Below are 20,243 nucleotides of genomic sequence, written 5' to 3'. Positions count from 1 at the left end.
GAGCAGGTTGATCACCTCCAAGATTGGTGACTTTAGCAACAGCCGAATGAGCCAGATGGGCCAAAGTGTGGCCAGGGGATGAGACACTTGAATTTGCAGTTTGGGGAAGCGGGGAAAGGGTGGCCAGAATTGACCACAGGCCACTGGGATAAGAAGTGAGGAGCCAGGATGTCTGACCTCTGAAGCCCTGCCTGGTGGCCAGGGAGTGGGGCAGAGGCCCCGGTGCCTGACGGGGAGAGGAGAGGCCAGGGTGGCAGAACGGAGCGAGGAGGAATTTGCAGAGGCTGTAGTAACAAAGTACGCTGAAGGCTGACCCGCTTCAACAGCAGACGTCCATGTTCTGACAGTTCTGGAAGACCAAGACCAAACACCAAGATCGAGGTGTTGGGCAGCACTGTTTCTTCTAAGGCTGCTCTGCTCAGCTTCTAGATGGCCGGCTCCCCCCTGTGTCCTCACGTGGTCCTTCTCGACACGTCTGTGTCCTAATTTTGTCCTCCTCACGGGCAATTGGATTAGGGCCCACCCTGATGGCCTTGTTTTACCTCTATAAAGATCGCATCTCCAAATGCAGCCACGTGCTGAAGCCCTGGGGCTTAGAACTTCAGCGGATGGGTTTGGGGGCAGAGTTTACCCATATCAGAGGGTAATGAGGGATATCATTTCAGCCTCTCAACCTGGAGGACTTGGGATGTGAAAGAACAGCTAGTCCCATCCCTGGCAGTCTGCAGGGAGAAGCGGTATGCTCAAGGGAGCACCAGATTTTAGACAGGGTTAGGAGGAAACAGAAATACGTGAAGAGGCTGAACATGAGAGACCTTGGCACATCCTGGCTGTTCCTGCCACGGCCAGAGTCTGATTGGGCTGAGTCTCAGGCTGGACTTGACCTTATCTGGTCTGCAGAAAATGAGTGGGTGGTACCCTAATTACCTCCTCTGATTTCAGTTCGGGTCCTTATCAGTTGATGTTGAGCAAGTCAGATCACATGGCAACAACCACCAATGTCCAGTTCAGAGAAGGAAGTTGGACCCCTCCCTCGCAAACTCTCATTACAGGATTTGTCCAGTTTTGGGGTGGTAGGGGTAAGTCAAGGAGTCAGTCTGCGCCACTGAAGGAAGGCAGACTCGGTGATTTTCTGGATAGGACTCCCATGAGATCAGTCTTCTTATATTCAGGGGTGAAATGGGACAATTGTGAACCAGCTATAGTAGATGTGGGAGATGGAGTGGTGCTCTCCAGACAGCTCCCAGTTAGCCCTCTGCACTGTCAACGAGACAGCCATCTGCACAATGTCAGGGCCGTAGCTGAATGACCTCAGGGTCCTGCCTAGCTCTGAATTGTTAAGGAAGCAGCAATAGAATGCTTCACTGTACTTGGTGAAGACCAAGCATGGAGACCATGAGCATGAGCCTCAAATTCAGAATTTGGTGTAGATCCAAGAGAATCACTGGCAATTTAGAATTCAGAAAACGGGCCCCAGAAGGAAAGACAGGTCTTTAAGCACACCTAGGCTTCCCTGAGAGTAGGCGTAACCCCTAAGGGTCCCTAGAACGGGCTGGGAAGACCATGAGAACAACAGGGCGAGAAGAATGCTCCAGCCCCCACCCCTTCCGAAGACCCCCACCCTTGGGGCTGGGCCAGAGCTGCCCCAACATACAGATTAACAGGTGAAAGCGACCCCACTCCTTTCTCCACACCAGGATTCTGGTGCACAAATTCCTTAAAAGCCATTCTGACAGAATTAACCCAGGGTGTAAGTGTTTGCTCTTCCTGAAACTCAAAACTCAGCGCATTTTAATTAGAGAATTCTGCGTCTAAAAGCTTTGGGTTGAATTGTCACAAAACCATATAATGCTTTAAATACATTCCAAAAAGAATACAAAATGCATCGCTTTATTCCTTCAGCTTCCATGTGAAAGCACTCGGCAGTTTGCTTGGCACTTAGTACATGCCCAAAACCGTCGGTATTACCAGCATTATAAGTAGTATGTTTTAGCTGTTCGTTACCAGAGAATATGTTTTCCTTTTTCTCCAGGGTGATCAGTCAGTAAGTGTTTATTTCGTGTGCACTGTGTGGCCATTTTAAGTAGTCATGAGCTCAGAAAGGATTCTTCGGGCATGTCTAAGTTCGGAATGCCTGTCATGGAAAGGATGTTTCGGGATAGCCCTCAGGCACCTGCTTGGCCCAAATTATAGCACACCCATAGCACACATGCGTAATCTCAAAGGAGTAGAAAACTAATATTTTATTTATATTCAGTTATTACATTATTTATAATCAGTATCAGTACTTAAAATTGAAATCTAAATGTGTTTTACTATCCTGAATGTTAGCATTTGAGGAAAAGTAAGTTTAATTAGAAAACAGAAGCGGGGCACCTGGGTGGCTCAGTCGGTTGAGCGTCCGACTTCGGCTCAGGTCATGATCTCACAGCTTGTGGGTTCGAGCCCCGCATCGGGCTCTGTGCTGACAGCTCAGGGCCTGGAGCCTGCTTCGGATTCTGTGTCCCCCTCTCTCTCTGCCCCTAACCCACTCGCATTCGGTCTCTGTCTCTCTCAAAAATAAATAAACGCTAAAAAAAAAAAAAAAAATTAAAAAAAGAAAACAGAAGCGAATGAGAAACAGTGTATAAATTCTGAAGGACACTTCATGGTGGATTTTCAAGAACTCCATGGTTGAGGCCGCTGTGGCTTTCCTTTTCCTTGACGCTGGTGTCAGCAGCATTTTTAGACTTGACTGTCATAACTAGGGTTCTGTTTTGATTCACAAATGGAGGAAGAAAAAGAGGGAGAGAACTTCTATTTCGTGTAACTCGGCAAGAACGAGAAGAGCAAAAGGGAGGATGAAGAAGGTTAAAGAGGATGTGTGTGTACACACAAAGATGGCTAGTAATTAGCTCTTCGCCTTGGCAGATTCCCGACCTGTCCTCCCTAAAACTTAACACCTTTGACTCGTAAACAGGGACAACTATCCTGTCTCCCTCCTGCGGGTGTTGTAGGACTGAGTGAAAGAGTGCTTGCAAGCAACTGCCACACTTCTCAATAAATGTTAACCACTATTATCCGTTATTACTGGTATTACTGTTCCCATTACTGTTCCCATTACTGCACTGGAACACGTGCAGTTCCAGTGGGGACAGAGAGTGCCAACTGGGTCCGGATACGGGTTTGGCTGGTTCCTCGGCTGTCCCCTAGATGGCGCTGGTGCCCCAGAAGCACAAGGAGTTGTCTTTGGTAAGGTGGAGGCGGGAAGCTGCTGTTTAATGTTCCCAGAGTAAACCATAAACCACCCCGAACGCTGAGAATGATCAGTGAAGTTGGTCCAGCAGATCAGCGATATGAGGAAATGCAGTGAGAGCCGTCAAGTCTGTTGTGCTATGGAGAACCTTTGCCCATCCTGGGGGAAATTCATCTGAATAAAACTGACTTGAGCAAATGCAGACTTCCCATGAGAAATCCAGGAAATTTAGACCTAAAGTTAAGTTTTCCCAGTGGTCTTGTTTACTAGATTAACTGTTCTCTCCCTTTCTCTCCGTCTTTTCCCCCCTTATACTGCATTACCCTCTTCTCTTTCCCTTATGCCTCTGTCTTTTGCATGAACAGCGTCAAATCATGTTTCCAGAACATGGAGATTTGCAAGCGTCGGGTGAATATGTATGACACCGTGAACCAGAGCAAGACCCCTTTCATCACGCATGTGGCCCCCAGCACGTCCACCAACCTGACCATGACTTTCAACAACCAGCTGAACACTGTCCACAACCAGGTGAATGGGGAGCGAAGGGGAAGGTGGGCCAGGCTGACTGTGCATCAGGAATTGTATTTTCCCACCAAACCTAGTCAGGAGGCCAAATTCCTCCAGTATCATATAGAAGAGACAATATGCACAAAATTCCTCTCCTGTCAAGTTTAACTATGTAAGAAAGTGTTTGCTTCCACGGTTATTTCCTTTGAGAGACCCAGGGACCCTGTAAAGGTACTCTTTCTGAGGTAGTACCTCTTAGTGTTTCCCTTGGTCCTGAGGTGGGAATAACGTAAAGTCTCCTGCTATAATCCTTTTATGCCTGACATGTGCCTGGTAAAGAATTCTAGCACTGGAAGGGACACTGGCGGTCACCCCATTCGGGTCTCTCCCCCTTGTCCCCACACTGCTGGGTCCACATGATCTCCTTTCAGGACAGATAAAAGCTGTCCTTTCTCCAAGTCACAGGGAAAATCAATTCATCAGTCTGTCACCAGAATCCCAGCAGCTGGAATCAGAAGGGACCAGGAGAGTAAGGCTTTTTTCTCACAGATACCCAACTTTTTGAAAAAATTAGCAGAACCCCACACTTCACATGCTGTTTAAAATAGGGGTAACATACTTACCGGAAATACTTACTGGTGGAATAATTTCCAAATCCTAGTCTGGGCTGCCTCTGCTATTTAAGACACTTTTACTTTTATTCCCAAATTCCAGTCTTATCACTTCCCCCAAAGAACTAACTGCCCCTAGATTTTTCCAGCCTTGGTATCAGTCTGCAGTGGCCACAACACTCCCGTGTGTGTGTGTGTGTGTGTGTGTGTGTGTGTGTGTGTTCTAGAGGAGGAGAGGAGTGTGTATATGTTCTAATCCCGAAGTATGAATACCTCCGCCTGGCCATCCACTCACTTCTCTGTCACTGAAGAGGCACCGACCCCAGCTTCCAGCCTCTCCTCCCTCACGTCCCCTCTCTCCTAGGCATCCCTCTCTCCCCCACCTAAACTCCAGGAGAGGCCACGTGGAATGTGCCACCCTCGGGACCACTGGTGTCCTTAAAGCTCTCCTTAGAGAGAAGAGCTTGTGCTCTCTAGGACCTGGAGTCCAAAGAAACAAACAGTCCCTCCCAGTGCCTGGCCCTGCACTCAGCCTAAGGTGTCCACAGCCAGACATATGCGCGCCTTGACAAAATACCACCACAGTTTTGTCCTTCAGCACCAGAACCCCATCACGTCAGCTGGCAGTTGGGTTAATATTATAAAGAAGTTCATCTAAATTGACGGTGTCGGGGAGGGTTTCAGTGTGGAGCACACAGGCCCCAGGCGAGGCCTTGAAGCAAGCACAGAGGCTTGGAGAGAATGTGCTGGGAGGATTTGTGTGAGTCTGCAGGGCCTGTGCTCTCCGGCTGGTGCCATGAGCACAGAAAGCAGAGGGAGGTAAATTTGGAAGGGAAGGTTGGCCAAACCCTGGGTAAGGAGTGCCAGACCCAAACGCGCGTATAGTGTTTATTAGACGGTAATTGGAGATTTGAGGGCAGAGGTGACAACATGCACAAAGTAGTCTTTTGGAAAGAATGTTCTAGCCTCAGTGCCCAAGAAGAACTGGAAGGGAGAAAGCGGAGGCCAGAACTTCACTGAGCAGAGCCCAGCCACCAGGGGAGAAACCCTGAGAGTCAGGTTCCAGGGACGATTGGAAGAAGGCAGGCGTAGGGGAGACAAAAGAGTCGAGGACCCGCGTGGGGACCTGGAGGGTGCCGGTCCCCAAAGAGGGAAGCTCGGGGCACAAGCCGGCAGTGGGAGATGGGGACAGGGCGAGGCTCCAGGAGAGGTTCTCTGGGCAGAGAACAGAGAGGAAACAGAGAACACAGATGCCGGCCTACACATGGCGCGCACAACCCAGAGGCCCAAAACCCACTCTTTGTGGCAGTTTGTATTCTAAAATCCAAACGTGTGCTACATAATTTAGTGATTACTTTCAAGCAAATTAATTTGCTTAACACTAAAATTGGGCATAAAACCTAGGTACAAAAAAAAACAAAAACAAAAAAACACATAAACTGAGTAGCCTTTTTATCAGATCTGACATGTGTACGTACCCTTCTTAAAACTCTACTTCTGTACTTGTCCAGGATGCCTTGTGGCTCTTCCCTCCTCGTCCATAACCTCTAGTGGCAAAACCTGTGTTAGGCAATGTTGAATTCGATGACCCCGGTAACCTCCACCTATCTTGCTGCAGGATCCGTGTGAAGAAGCTAGAAAATTCCCAATTTAGAACCGATTTTCCTTCTGTGGCCTTGCTTTCCATGGAAGTTCATTCTCAAAGAGGCAGGAGAAAGAAAGCACATGATTTCAGAATCCATTTAACCCTCTCCATTTAAGTTCCCCTGAGCCGTCGGCATCTTTCCTCTCTGGCCTCCAGCCTATGAAGCCGAACCAGCGTAGGAAGGCCCCAAACTCCAAGGAGAAACGCCAGGATCGGTGTGTCCCTCTCCCTGGCTGGCTGTTAATGTAGCGCGTTTATTTGCAGTAACCTGTTCCGCAGCCATCTGAGGGTATCTGTGAACAGTGCTCGCCTCAGACCTGAGCGGGAAGGCCCCCTTCCGAGGCCCACTTCAGCCTCCCCCCATGTCTGTGTGCTTCCGTGCCAAGCTCTGGGTACCCAGGACGCTGTGCCCGCAGAGGCCTCCTCCTGGCTCTGCCTCCCAAGTGTGGACAGCACCGCAGGCCCCAGGGAAGGGATGTGTGGACAGAGCTTAGAGGTGTGGGCTGGCAGGCCCATGTACGTGCACCGAGAGCCCCCCAAGTCATGGGACACAGCTGGGTCAGGAAGAGAAGGCAGTCAGGGGGTGAGCAGCAGCCGAGGGATCCAAGAGTCCTGAACTCAAACCCGGCCTTCCAGGTTGTTGGAAGGTAGAAGGGCAGAACATGAACGGTTTCTGGCCTGATTTTTAACTTTGCAGTTTGTAGACTTCCGGCACGCAAGCAAGCTTCCGTTTGCACTCTGGTCCAGGCCCCACACAGGTTAGGCATTGGCCCGAGTATAAGCACCAAAGGGGATGCTGAGGTGAATGTGGCTGCGGGTGCCTGCTTTTCCCTGAGCCTTCAACTGTGTTTCCACTCCCCTCTGTTTTTGCTTTTTTGGCTCTTGGTTTTTGTTTATTTGTTTACTCCTCTTTGAGTTCATTTATTTGATTTAGACTCGCGTCTCCCAACATGCCACGTCCCTCATTTTTTATTTTTGTTTATTTTTTGTTCAATCCCCATCATTCCTTTAGGCTCCCACCTCCACCAGTGCCACTATTTCCTTAGCCAATCCCGAAGTCTCCATACTAAACTACCAATCTGCACTCTACCAGCCCTCAGCGGCGTCCATGGCTGCAGTGGCCCAGCGGAGCCTGCCCCTGCAGACGGGAACAGCCCAGATCTGTGCCCGGCCTGACCCCTTCCAGCAAGCTCTCATCGTGTGTCCGCCCGGCTTCCAAGGTAAGGCTGAGCAGACCCGGCCCCTCACCTGCTCCTTCCTGTTCCACCTCCAGGGAACCGGCGTCCACGCCTTTCTGTCACGCCCACCTCCCTGGACTAAGGCTGAGGCCAAGGCCCTCTTCATTTCCGAGAGAGCACTGGCATTGCTGAACGTCAGGGCCCCTCTCCTACTCTGGCCAGCCTAGAAACAATAGGACTTAGGCTTCAGCACCAAGTTGTTTGTCTCCCCACCTGCTGGTGTTTTTGTCCCAGGCCAGCTGTCTGTAAATACCCACGTTGTCTGTGTTCTTCTTGTTAGGCTGATGTCAGCTTGTATTTCCTCCAGTGAAATGTCCTCGGGGCTTGCCACTCTCTGACAGCCAACTGGGTCCAGTTCTCATGAAGAATATGAATCTGTCCAAAAAGGACCTCCCACGCCTGTCCCCCAAATGATTCTTTAGTCATGCACCTCAACACTCTTCTCCTGAAAGTTCTAAGAACCAGCCAGGGTTGACTGTGTACAAGGTCTCAGGGTCTACGGAAAGCTCCGTATCTGTTCCCAAATGTGACACCCTGTGGCGTGAGCCTGTGTGTGGATGCTCAGTTCCAGACAGAGGGCTTCCAGTGGATTCACAGGCTATTCCCCGACACCCCTGCTTTGACATACACCAGTGTATTTCCATGTCAGAAGCTGTCTTTCTGGTGTAATTTGTCAGCATAACCGTTCCGTCTTTGGCTTTACAGACTCCTTAATTTGACCTCCTAGTCTCCGAAAACATTCCAAGTTGGTTTCTGTGGCTTTAACATTTTTAAGTTGGAAACTGAAGGGGAGACTTGCAAAGGACCAGGTGATACCTGGCGGGGAATGGTGCGAAGGGGAGATGGGAGCGGACGCAGCTGGCTAGGAAGGTTCCCCGCGTCCGGCTGTTTGCAGCCGCTCACCAACCCCTCTCTCCCTTGCCGCTGTCCGGAACAGGGCTGCAGGCCTCTCCCTCTAAGCACGCTGGCTATTCCGTGCGAATGGAGAATGCGGTTCCCCTCGTCACTCAAGCCCCAGGAGCACAGCCCCTTCAGATCCAACCAGGTCTGCTGGCCCAGGTAATTCCTTCTTTATTATTACTGGTATTGCCATTATCCCTGTTAATGTTGTTCACAAAAGAGATATATCTCTGCTAATTCCCTCCGTGGTAATGAGTTAGGTGCTTGGACTCATTAGAAGATACCAGTAATATTCTGAATGATCCCTCGGTGAATCACCTCCCTACGTTATCTTGCTTATAATTCCAAGAAGAAATTTAGACATAGGGAGAGTCTGGGGAAATTATTATTAACTATTGTGGCTTTATCATGCAAATGAATATGGAAGACATAGGTTTTAATCCTAACTCTACTAATAACTGTGTGACCTCAGGCAAGTCAGTTAACATTTCTTTGCCTCAAATTTCTTTCTTACCAGATAGAAATGATTTTTTTTTTTTAGAGCCAAAAGGAGCCTTGGAGATGTATCTCCTTATTTTATAGGGAGTTGCAAAACCAGGATCACAGAAGCTGTGAGCTGGAACCTTCCTTATCTGTTCACAGAGGTACTCCAATGGTAGAGGGGGAGCACAAGAGTTGAAAGTGGTTGGAAATGCGTAGTAAAGCGTTGTGGAAGTTTAAGGTAACGTAGGGATGCAGTGATAACAGTAATCGATCCTTAATGGCACTTGAACAAATACATCATCATTATGCCAGACACTCTGTAACTGTTTAATTGATTTAATCCCCACAACAGCACGATAAGTAAGGCATTTGTCTCCAGTTGACAAATACGGAGAGCAGGCACAATCAGTGGCTCAGAGTCCCCCAGCAAATAGGTGCCAGAACCAGGACGCGAACCCTGGAGGTCGGATGCTGGCATCGTTATTTAGCCACCGTGCCACATTGCTCCCATACCTTCATTTCTATCACTGGGCGTCAAAGACAGCTTAACCTACATGTTGTCCGTTTAGAAGCACGTTTATTTTTAAATAAGGTAGGTTCCCAAAGCCTTCTCTCAGAGTGTTCCTACGGACACTTGACTTACGGTATCTTTTGTTGAATAGAAGTTTTTGGTTTGGGGGCACCTGGGTGGCTCAGTCGGTGAGGCCTCTGACTTGTTGGTTTCGGCTCAGTTTGTGACCTCACGGTTCATGAGTTCAAGCCCCACATCAGGCTCTGCGCTGACAGCACGGAGCCTGCTTGGGATTCTCTCTCTCCCTCTCTCTGCCTCTCCCCTGCTCACTCAGACGCACTCTCTCTCTCTCTCAAAATAAATAAACTTTATTTTAAAAAAAAAGAAGTTTTGGGGGTGCCTGGGTGGCTCAGTCTGTTGCGTCAGACTTCAGTTCAGGTCATGGTCTCGCAGTTGGTGAGTTTAAGCCCCACAACGGGTTCGCTGCTATCAGGGTGGAGCCCATTTCAGATCCTCTGCCCACCTCTCTCTCTCTCTCTCTCTCTCTCTCTCTCTCTCTCTCTTTCTCTCTCAAAAATAAATAAACATTTAAAAATTCTATTTTAAAGGGGTGCCTTGGGCGCCTGGGTGGCTCATTTGGTTGAGCATCCGACTTCGGCTCAGGTCATGATCTCGCAGTCTGTGACTTCGAGCCCCACGTCGGGCTCTGTGCTGACAGCTCAGAGCCTGGAGCCTGCTTTGGATTCTGTGTCTCCCTCTCTCTCTGTCCCTCTCCTGCTCATGCTCTGTCTCTCAAAAATAAATGAACATTTAAAAAAAAGTTTTTGGTTTTAATTTTAACGTAGCGAAACTGCACGGGTCTGTTTGGGCTCTCTTTTCCACTGGCCTTCCTCATCCTGCCGTCTTAACTGTGATAACTAACACCTGTCTTGCTGTCTGATTGGGAAACCCCTGTTCCTGTTTCTTTTTTCAAAAGTCCCCTGTCTGTCCTTGTCCCTTCACTTTTCATATGAATTTAAACATCACTGTTACAAACAAAACAGTCATTGGCTCAGAGTCGCACAGCAATTAGCAACTGTCTTCTCTTTTTTCTTTTCTCTTTTTTTAGCAATTATCTTTTCAAAACAGAAAACCCTGATGTGCATTTACTAGACTGGGGCTAAATCTATATTTACTTTAGGAAAAGCTGACATCCTTATGGCATTAAGTCATTTCAGGCACAAACACGGCATAACTGTATATGTTATCTTTCACTCTTTTTATTAAAGTTTTCTTCTGTTAGAACAGTTCCTAAATATTTTACAGGTTTTGCTATTAATAATTTTATTGATTTTTATTTTCCAAGTATTTGGTTTTGGTTTATAGGACTAAAACTGATTTGGGTCTACTGAGTTTGTTATCTGGAAGTCCTTCTAAACTCTGATTAGTTATGATTGTTTCTGGGAATTCCCTTGGATTTCTTCTATGGACCGTCTTACTAGCTTTGTTTCTTCCTTTACACTCCTTATTCTCCTGTGCTGCTAGCACCTCAAAACAATGATCACTAACAGTGTTGACACTGGACATCCTTAATTGGTCCCTGACTTTACAGGAAATTCTTCTAGCTATTTGCCATATTTGGTCTGCTGTCGATATCGGGTGGAGACAGCTTTCCCAAGCTTGCTAATCTTTTAATGAATACTGAGTTATGTCACACGTTCTTTCTGCATCTGTTAAAATACTTGTGTTTTTTGTTCATTAATCTAATTAATGTGACACGTTACATTAATAGGTTCTTAATGTTAAACTATCCTTATATTTCCAAGATGAGCTTTAATCATGTTCGTTTGATATGCTTGTATGCTTTCCAGTATTGGGCTGTTTGTAAATATGTGGTTAGTGTTTTTATTTCTGTGTTCAGAAGTGAGAAATGGCATATAATTTCTCTTTCTTATAGAATCCTTATCTAACTTGAGCATCGAGGTTACCCCGTCTCATAAAATGTGTTGGATATTATTAACCTCTTCTTCTGTTTCCTGGAACAGTTTATTTAAGGTTGATATTAACCATTCTTCATCCCTGTTCTTAAATGCAAATTGACTCCGCAGTGACCACTAACACCAGCTTCTGGTGGCACACCAAATTTTGTTGCGGAGAATTTATAAACAGAGAATCTTCTGTACTTAAAGCAAGCCTTTTCTTCCCTCTCTCACTGGTCCTCATGGCTTCTTTTTGCTCGCACGGTTTCGTAGTGTGGAGTTCGGAAAAAGCCAAGAAAGATCAAGAGAAGGAACCACAGGCTCACTCTGGGGGCAGCATAGCTTGTTCGTACTTTATCTGAGTGGCAGAAACCCAGACCAGCCTCCCAGTGCTCCTCCTCTGTGAGCCAAAACCTAGAGAACTCACATGTACTTACAGATCTTTTTTCGTTGGCGCACCTAACCCCGGTAAGCCAGAAATCATTTCTGAAAGAAACAATAATTAGCATTCTTATTAGCTAACCTCAGCTTTCTCCGTTGTTCAGTTTGGTGCAAACCAACAGGCTCAGCATTTCTGAATTTGTTTGTGTTTTAATCATAGCAGGGAAGAGCTTTGCCTTTTTGCCCACTTGAAAAAGAGTCCCTAGAGTGCTGCAAATCTCCAAGCGGGCTTAACCCAAAGCTGTAATCCGGAGCGGGAATAAAAATTACATGTGCAAAGATTTTAGTCACTGCAGTGTTTATAACGGGGAGCTGCTGGAAGCAGTTCGAATGTCCATCAGTAGGAGATTTGTTAAATAAATGGATGTGTACACAAAATGGAACGCCACATAGCCATTAAAAAGGACACGGAACACCAATGCGCCCCCCACATGCAAAGATTTCTTGTATTAGGTGAAAACAACTTCCTGCCCTATCCAGGATCACGTTGTGTCTTCCTGTCGGTTGGTTGCTTTTTCTTTCTCTGTTTGTCCCTTAATCCATGCCAGTGTGTTAGTGTAAAGGGGGAGCTCTCTCCTAGGTATTTTTAAATATCCCTTCAAAGGACAAAAGTAAGCTAACTTATAAAACTAGTATGGTGGCTATAAAAAAGCAATAACTAAACATTTAAACTAGTGCCTTCATTTTTCTCTGGGTAAATTTCTAGGTATCAGGCAGAGGCACCCCAGATATTATTCTTTACTTTAAACATAGCTGAAAAGTGGGCATCATTCTTTTTACAAATATTTGAACCTTAGGAGCGCCTGAGTGGCTCAGTTGGTTAAGAGTCCGACTTCGGCTCAGGTCATGATCTCCTGGGTCGTGAGTTCAAGCCCTGCGTCGGGCTCTGTTCTGACAGCTCGGAGCCTGGAGGCTGCTTCATATTCTGTGTTTCCCTCTCTGCCCCTCTCCTGCTCATGTTCTCTCTCTCTCTCTCTCAAAAATAAACATTTAAAAAATATTAAAATATTTAAATCTTTTCAAGGTTTTTATTTGTGAAGGTTTAGGAACGGAGTCATTTGAATCCATCCCACGTTAGTTTTGTTTGCTTTGCTTTTTCCTCCCCACCTTCCAGCAGCACCCCATGTCCTTTGAAGGGAAGCAGTCTCTCCGGGGTTCCCCAAGGATGTGTGCGTGGGAGGCCGGAGTGAAATCACACCCTCTTGTTTACATGATACGGGAGTGATCTTTACCAACCGTCTTGCCAGTCCCAGCCTTGCTGGTACTACCCACAGGGGGCTGTCCCCTCTGTCGTCCCATGCCTGGGGCCTGCGCTCACACCGTGACCACCATGAGAGATTGTGGATAAGTGGATAAAGGCAGAGAGATGGAACATACAGCTCTTGATTGAGACAGTATTGAATTTAGCTCACTTTTCAAGTTGGCAGGATCCAAAACCCCCTTGGACTCGCAAGGCTGGAACAGAAATTCAGAGCGCCCCCAAGAGGTGGAGGTTTGCCGTATCCTTCTAGACCCCAGCCTTTTGAAGGTCTATGCATGCTTCTAGTCCTAGCACCCGAATCCCTTTAAATGTCTCCCTGGAACTTTTTCAGCCGTCCAGATTACAAAACTTCAGTGCTTCTCATTCATTACCTCCTCTGGTAACATTTTCAGCAAGCAGTCCCTCCAGCCATTCTGTCTTGCTATCTGCTTCTGTCTTGCATGGTGCCTGGGTTGTTAATGAATAAGGAACACTTTTTCATGTGACTTTTATGCCTTCACCACCAGCCCTGATCCTGAATAGAGCCATCGTTTCTGCGCATCCTCTCCATAAAGTAAGGTAGTACACTGGTGAGAACATGGGCTCTGAAATTTGATTGCCTGGAAGTCAGAGAAGCCAGTCCCACCACTTACCAGCTACATAACTGTAGGGAACCTACTTTCGAATTTAACGTTCTTTTCAAATTAACACATGTACCTAATTTTTAAAGTGAAATTAAAAAAAAAAATGTGAAATGAGTCCACAGACTTCTAAGAAAATGGTAGTTGCCTGCTCTATCCCACCCCCAATTTCCACTTCCCCCAAATAATTTTTAAACTCTTTTGTTTTGCTTGTTCATAAAGTTTATTTATTTTGGGAGAGAGAGAGTGCCCAGGAGGGGCAGAAAGAGAGGGAGAGAGAATCCCAAGCAGGCTCTGCTCTGTCAGCACAGAGCCCGATGTGGAGCTTCAACTCGTGAACCATGAGATCATGCCTTGAGCTGAAACCAAGTGTCAGATGCTTAACTGACTGAGCCACCCAGGTGCCCCAAGTCTTTTATTTTGTTATTTAACTCCCGTGTTTCTAAATAACGTGCTTAAACTGCTTGTTACTGATATTCCCATTTTGGGTATCAATGACTTCCTACTGTGGAAGATAAAGACTTAGCCCCCTAACCCACCCCAACCCAACAGCACACACACAGTCATGCTCCCTCTCGCGCTCACTCGTTCTCTCTCTTCCTTTCCCCCATTCTTACCATGGAAGTTTCTTATTCCACCACTCTGCATTATTTACATACTTACTACCATCAGTATTGTATAATATTCTCAGTTGAGCCTCACAGCATACTATGATTCTGTTTCTTTTCCTAGACAACTTGTTTTCCCTGGAGTTGATGGCGGTTTCATTTTTTCATTTGGTTGGTTCCCTCTCTGTACATTTATATGCAACCCCAGATTCCTCCAGAGCCAGTCACGGTTTGGGTGTCTGATGTGTTGACGTGTTTCAGCTTATTGACAAGTTGTGTCTGTTGTTTTTTTCTCTTTCTGAGAACTTTTTGAGACTCTCCTTGTCCACGATGGTCTGAAATTTCATAACCTATATGCTTTCCCATGGGTGATTCTTTATACATTGTCCTGAACACTGTTTTTGCCCTTTCAGTATGGAAGTTTTTATTTTTCCTTCGTTAATTTTTTCCCATCCATTTTCACTCCTTCTTTGTGAAATTCTTCATTGGGTGTTGGCACTCCTGAATTGATCTAATGATTTTCATGTATCTCCCCCCACTCCCCACCATTTTCTCTCTCTATAGTCTATCTGTGCAATCTTACCACAGTTGAGATTTTCTCAACTTTTTTTAAAACCTTCTATGGAAGGGCGCCTGCATGGTTCATTCAGTTAAGCATCTGACTCTTGATTTTGGCTCAGGCCATGATCTCACAGTTCATGAGATTGAGCCCCATGTCGGGCTGTGAGCTGACAGGGTGGAGCCTGCTTGGGATTCTCTCTCTGTCTCTCTCTCTGCCCCTCCCCTGCTCGCACACTCTATCTCTATCTCTCTCAAAAATAAATAAACTTAAAAAAAAAAAACCTTCTATGGAATTAATTTGTTATAGTTCTCATTTCTAAGAATTCTTATTCTCTGAATACAGATATGGATATATAAATATATATTCCTATATATGATCTTGTTTCATATATATATATATATATATATATATGATTGAAACAAAATAAACATTTGTTAAACTCTGTGTACAGTATACATTTTCGGAAATTTTCTTCTGATTCCTACACTGTTTTTGTTTCCTCTGAGTTTCTTGTTTTGTTTTAGACTTTGATGTTAGAAGCTTCCTTTAATATCTGGTTATCGTTGGCTGTTCACTTGTATTTAAGACTGGAGCACTGGAAAGCTAATTTGAAAGCTGCAGAAGGGACAGGACTGTTGAATGTGGTCTCTCTAGTCTGAGAGGGGTGAGCCCGTGATTGTCGTTGGCAGACTCCCTACTCCTCACATGTGTTTGTAGTTCTTTATCTTGGACTTGTGGGTTTTCCTAGAGAAGATCTTCCTGCCTCCTGCTTTGGCGGGGAGTGGGGAGGGACAGTGTAAGCCCTACATACCAGGGATCTGCAACCTGAGGGGTGAAGGAATCTCACAGTATAATATGCAGACTTGACCTTAGATGCCCCAGTCTTCTGACTCCGCAATTGCCCTTCTCTTTCCCAGCTTCCAAAATTTTGCTAATGGTTATTGTCTCCCCTGTTGTTTCTGTCCTTACGGATCTCTGTATTATGTTTTTATTCCTTCACTATCATTTCAGTTGGGTTTAGAGAAGGAGTGCAATAAATGTATACGTTTAATTTACTGCCTTTTTGGGTAGGTTATTTAGTTTCTGTGTAGTTCCGTTTATCCATCTGAGAAATGGGAAAAAATAATTGTCCTTAGCTCACAGAACTGGTGTTAGCATGAAGTGAGAAACCTATCTATGGTCTTAGCTCTGTGCTTGGCACCAAGAAGTATGGGCTGTAATCTTAAAAATGTATCACAAAGTAATAAGTTATAAACTATACAAGCGTATACAAGTCATTATACAAGTATGAAGTGTCATCTCAAATGAGTTGAATGTGTCCATCAGTGAAAGGGGTCAAAAACAGCCTTTACCCCGTCTCTTTCAGGTAAAATGCTAACATCCATTTTAGGGGAGTAGGGAAAAAAATGTCCTTAACTTGTTATCAAGACTTATTATTTAAAAGTGACAGTCAAAACACATGCTTTTCCAGAAAGCTGAAAAGAGTTTCAAAGTTGTCTAAATGTTACTGCCAACGAAATTGTTATTCATTTAACTTTTTGAGCTTGTAACTGTTTTAATTGATCGATTAAATTATTTTTCTGCTGTGTCTGAATTCAGTAAGCTTGAAATATAGTTAACTATAATTAATTGCCTTGGTAGGATTGCTTCTTTCATCTTACAACAAACATTAAGCACTTTCTGTATGAACTGTTGTCCCTAAGCTTTTTGCCTATATCAAAACAGATCAGTAAGCAAACAGGCAATGTAAAAAAGGTATGAGACCTCATGGGGCCTCCTCTGCACCATGAGAAGGATGGACCAGGTGAACCATCCACTCAGATCTAAAATGTGCTTTTGGGGCACCTGGGCGGCTCAGTCGGTTGAGCGTCCGACTTCAGCTCGGGTCATGATCTCACAGTTCATGGGTTCGAGCCCCGCATCAGGCTATGTGCTGACGGCTCAGAGCCTGGAGCCTGCTTCAGATCCTGTGTTTCCCTCTCTTTCTGCCCCTCCCCCGCTCACACTTTGTCTCACTCTGTTTCTCAAAAATAAATAAATGTAAAAAAAATTTTTTTAAATAAATAAAATAAAATGTGCTTTTATCATTTTTATGCACATCACTTTTTATAACGCTTTGACTCAAGTTTGTGATTCATTTCCAGGTGTGTGTTTGTACATATGAGCCAAAACACACATATTAAAGATGCAGCCTAGGGGCGCCTGGGTGGCTCAGTCGGTTGGGCGACCGACTTCAGCTCAGGTCATGATCTCATGGTCCGTGAGTTCGAGCCCCGCATCGGGCTCTGTGCTGACCGCTCGGAGCCTGGAGCCTGTTTCAGATTCTGTGTCTCCCTCTCTCTCTGACCCTCCTCCGTTCATGCTCTGTCCCTCTCTGTCTCAAAAATAAATAAATGTAAAAAAAAAAAATTTTTTTTTTAAAATAAAAAAAAAAAAGATGCAACCTAAAAAAAAAAAGATACAGTTTGTGGAGCATTGTATTACATAAATCACCCAGTGTTAGCGATATCCAGCCCAGTGGAAAGAACGAGATATAACTGAAATCATACATCTTTAAATTCTTGACCTGCCCGAGATATTACCTTAGTGGTGTTCCTTTCAGTGTCCAACTATGGACAACTGTGTTCAGTCTGAATCACTTGATAACCAAAGGCAAGCAGGGTAGTGATTGAGAATATAGAAAGCAGAGAACACCACATATATCCCCCCTGCCACCGTGAGTCTTTTCAAGGAAGAGTCAAGACAGTTCATTTTAGACTTCTTAGAAAAATCTTAATATTTATGTAGAATCAAGCTATGACCCTCCAACTACATCTCATTTTTGCTTTGAGGTAAGGTCAAGGTAATTCTCAATTAAGCTTATAGTCCCAGCTAAGAATTTTATTTCATGCTTGCTTGCTTGCTCTCAGATGTGGGCAAGTAGTAGCTGGTGATCTCAGAATTATGTTAACTTAGCGGTGCCTGGGTGGCTCAGTCAGCTGAGCATCTAAATCTTGATTTTGGCTTAGGTCATGGTCCCAGGGTCATGGGATAGAGCCCCATGTTGGGCTCAGCATGGAGCCCACTTGGGATTCATTCTCTCTCTCTCTCTCTCTCTCTCTCTCTCTCTCTCTCTCTCCTTCCCTTCCTCCCTCCCATGCTTGCACGCACGCACTCTCTCTCTCTCTTAAATAAATACATACTTTTAATTAAAAGTAAAGAATTATGCTAACTTAGATTCAGAAGATAATACAACTTGGAGGTCTAGACTCTAATAAACAAATGGTAAAGTAGTAAATAAAGGATATTAGATGGAAAACTTCTTGAGGGCAAAAAGTCACCCTTGTGTGGTCCAATTCAACTGTCTCAATCTCTTGCACATGGTTGCGTGCCAGAACAAATCAATATGTGAACTTTTGGAAACTGTGAGCACTGTTCTTAGAGCAAATTATAAATAAATCATTCCTCAACATGAATAAATGCCTTCCATACGACTCTTTGCCCATGTACTTATTATCTTCTAGGTAGTTCCCAGATGTGAGTTTTATCTCCCCTTACCTTAGTTTTTGAGGCCAAAGACCAGGTCTCCACTTTGACACCCATCACAGGGTCCAGAACAACGTGGGGCACAGAATAAGGGCTTGACTCATTATTGAGTGATTGTGTGATTAACAAACATGTTGATGGCCCACGTCCTCTGTTCTGCAGCAGGCCTGGCCAAGTGGGACCCAGCAAATCCTGCTTCCCCCAGCATGGCAGCAGCTGACCGGAGTGGCCACCCACACATCAGTGCAGCACGCGACTGTGATTCCCGAGACCATGGCAGGCACCCAGCAGTTGGCCGACTGGAGGTAAGCAGGAAAGCACGTGTGTCTGTGTCCACGGCTCACCCGGAGAGCTGCCGGACTGGCCTGCATTGTGAATTCTCTGGTTTACAGGGAACTTTTGAAATTAAACAGAGTATTAGGTGGGATACAACTACAGTGTAATGAGGGTGAATTTTTAAATAAATGTAAATCAGCTTCATTACTTTATGGTCACTTGTCATTTTCGACCCCAAATTCAGTTACATCATTTGATCGCCGGTGTGATCCAGGGACCCGCATCTGGATGGTTCTTGGTTTGTTTCTCAGAATTAAATTCCACTCCCGGAAAACAAAGATTTGTCGGCAGTGAAAGAATGCGGAAGAGAGTCCCTGAGGCTCCTACGCGATTCTAGAAAGTGTTCTCAAGGTGTTTTGAGACATGGGCACACTGGAGTTGTATCTGCCCTCTCGGGGGAAAGCTGACAGAATGGGGTTTATTTGGAATGGTAAACTCTGGCATGTTTGCTGAACGTGCCTCTTCAGTTAATAGTCATAGCTGATAGATCAAAGTCCATTTTCCACAGACCCCACAGGCACGTGCTGACAGCCACCAGCACACCATAGCCCTGTATGTTTCCAGAACCCCACCCATCCCACTCACTGACTTCCTCACCGACACCTTGCTCTGTTGTTCTTATGGCCACTTTCCACTTCTCCGTGTACTCTCCACCCACTCCGTCCCAACACCACCACTGTGCCCCCCGCACCGATGGCAGTCCCCAAGTTGTTTCCGGCTTCCCGTGGCCCTCTGGGCTCTCTCGTGCAGCCCGAACATCCGGCGTCTCTCCACCTTCCGACACTCTCCATACCAACCGTGGAGCCGCCTTGCAATTTCTTTTCGGATCTAAGAGGCTGTTGTGAATGAAGAGCGCCTGGTAAAACCAGAGGCGTGGAGATAGAAGCCCCAGGTCAGGCCTCAAATGAAGCTTCCTCTATTCCCCCGTTGAATTTTCTGACTAGTACAAACAAGAGAGGACGCAGGCTCTTTCCTGCAGCCCCACTCACTTCCCACCGACAACACCCACCAAGTCCACCCCCACTCATTGGAAGCACTTTCAAACAAGGTAAAACTGGGTTCAATCCTGGCTCTGCATGATCCGAGTGAGGCCTTTATGAGCCTCAGTTTCTTCTTCAATACTGTGGGCATAACAATGCCTGCCTCCTAGAACTGCTGGGAGGTTTAAGTGAAGATAAACTGCAAAGCACTTGACCTGTATTTAACACATATTATACTAGCACCTGGTACGTGACCGGCAGTAAATAAATCTGTTATCTTCCCTTCCCCCATTTACGCTGGTTCATGCTCAGAGAGATTGCCTTCCCTCTCCGGTTCATTAGGAACAGTGACCAAGTGGAAAGCTATTTGACCAATTGGTTTTTTCTCCCTCCCCCCCCCCCCTTTTCTCCTAAAAGACCATACACATGCCGTGTTACTTTTTTCCTTTGTCTTTCAGCATTTATAACTCATTTAACTTCAGAAAAACTCACTTACTCACACAGATCTTCTCATTCCTCCTCCCTCCTCAGCTCCTACCTGGTTACCACAGAGAACACTTAAAGACAACACTTTCTTTCCAGTCTCTTCTCCATTTCATGTGTGGGCCAAAGAACATGCACAATCATGTAAACAAAAGAGAGAGGTACGGATCCTAGACTTTCCTATCAAAGGAAAAAGGAATGCCATGTCCGTAGAAGAAATAGCAACAACACAGTAGAGAAGCCCTAACATCTGTTTCTAAATGTAAATGTCCAAGACTCTATCAAAATCTCTACACAAGTACCTACTTACTTCTTTTTCCTTATTCATCCTTTTCCCCA

At 45.7% G+C, this 20,243-nt stretch overlaps 1 protein-coding gene across 5 annotated transcripts in view; it reads left to right on the top strand.

Moving 5' to 3' along the window:
* HIPK2 (homeodomain interacting protein kinase 2) overlaps positions 1-20,243 on the top strand; it is a 178,871-nt gene that overhangs the window by 133,598 nt on the left and 25,030 nt on the right. For 2 of the 5 annotated variants that reach the window (XM_047850553.1, XM_047850555.1), the window contains exons 7-10: positions 3,601-3,763; positions 7,011-7,218; positions 8,174-8,295; positions 18,268-18,410. In XM_047850553.1, the coding sequence (XP_047706509.1) occupies positions 3,601-3,763; positions 7,011-7,218; positions 8,174-8,295; positions 18,268-18,410 (636 nt within the window). The remainder of the gene's footprint in view (positions 1-3,600; positions 3,764-7,010; positions 7,219-8,173; positions 8,296-18,267; positions 18,411-20,243) is intronic. The other 3 variants (XM_047850557.1, XM_047850554.1, XM_047850556.1) reach the window with 3 other exon arrangements.

The sequence above is a fragment of the Prionailurus viverrinus genome, chromosome A2, assembly GCF_022837055.1.
Source record: "Prionailurus viverrinus isolate Anna chromosome A2, UM_Priviv_1.0, whole genome shotgun sequence".
Taxonomy (NCBI): domain Eukaryota; kingdom Metazoa; phylum Chordata; class Mammalia; order Carnivora; family Felidae; genus Prionailurus; species Prionailurus viverrinus.
Note: the sequence above shows the minus strand (reverse complement) of the source record. Positions and strands in the feature narration are given on the sequence as shown.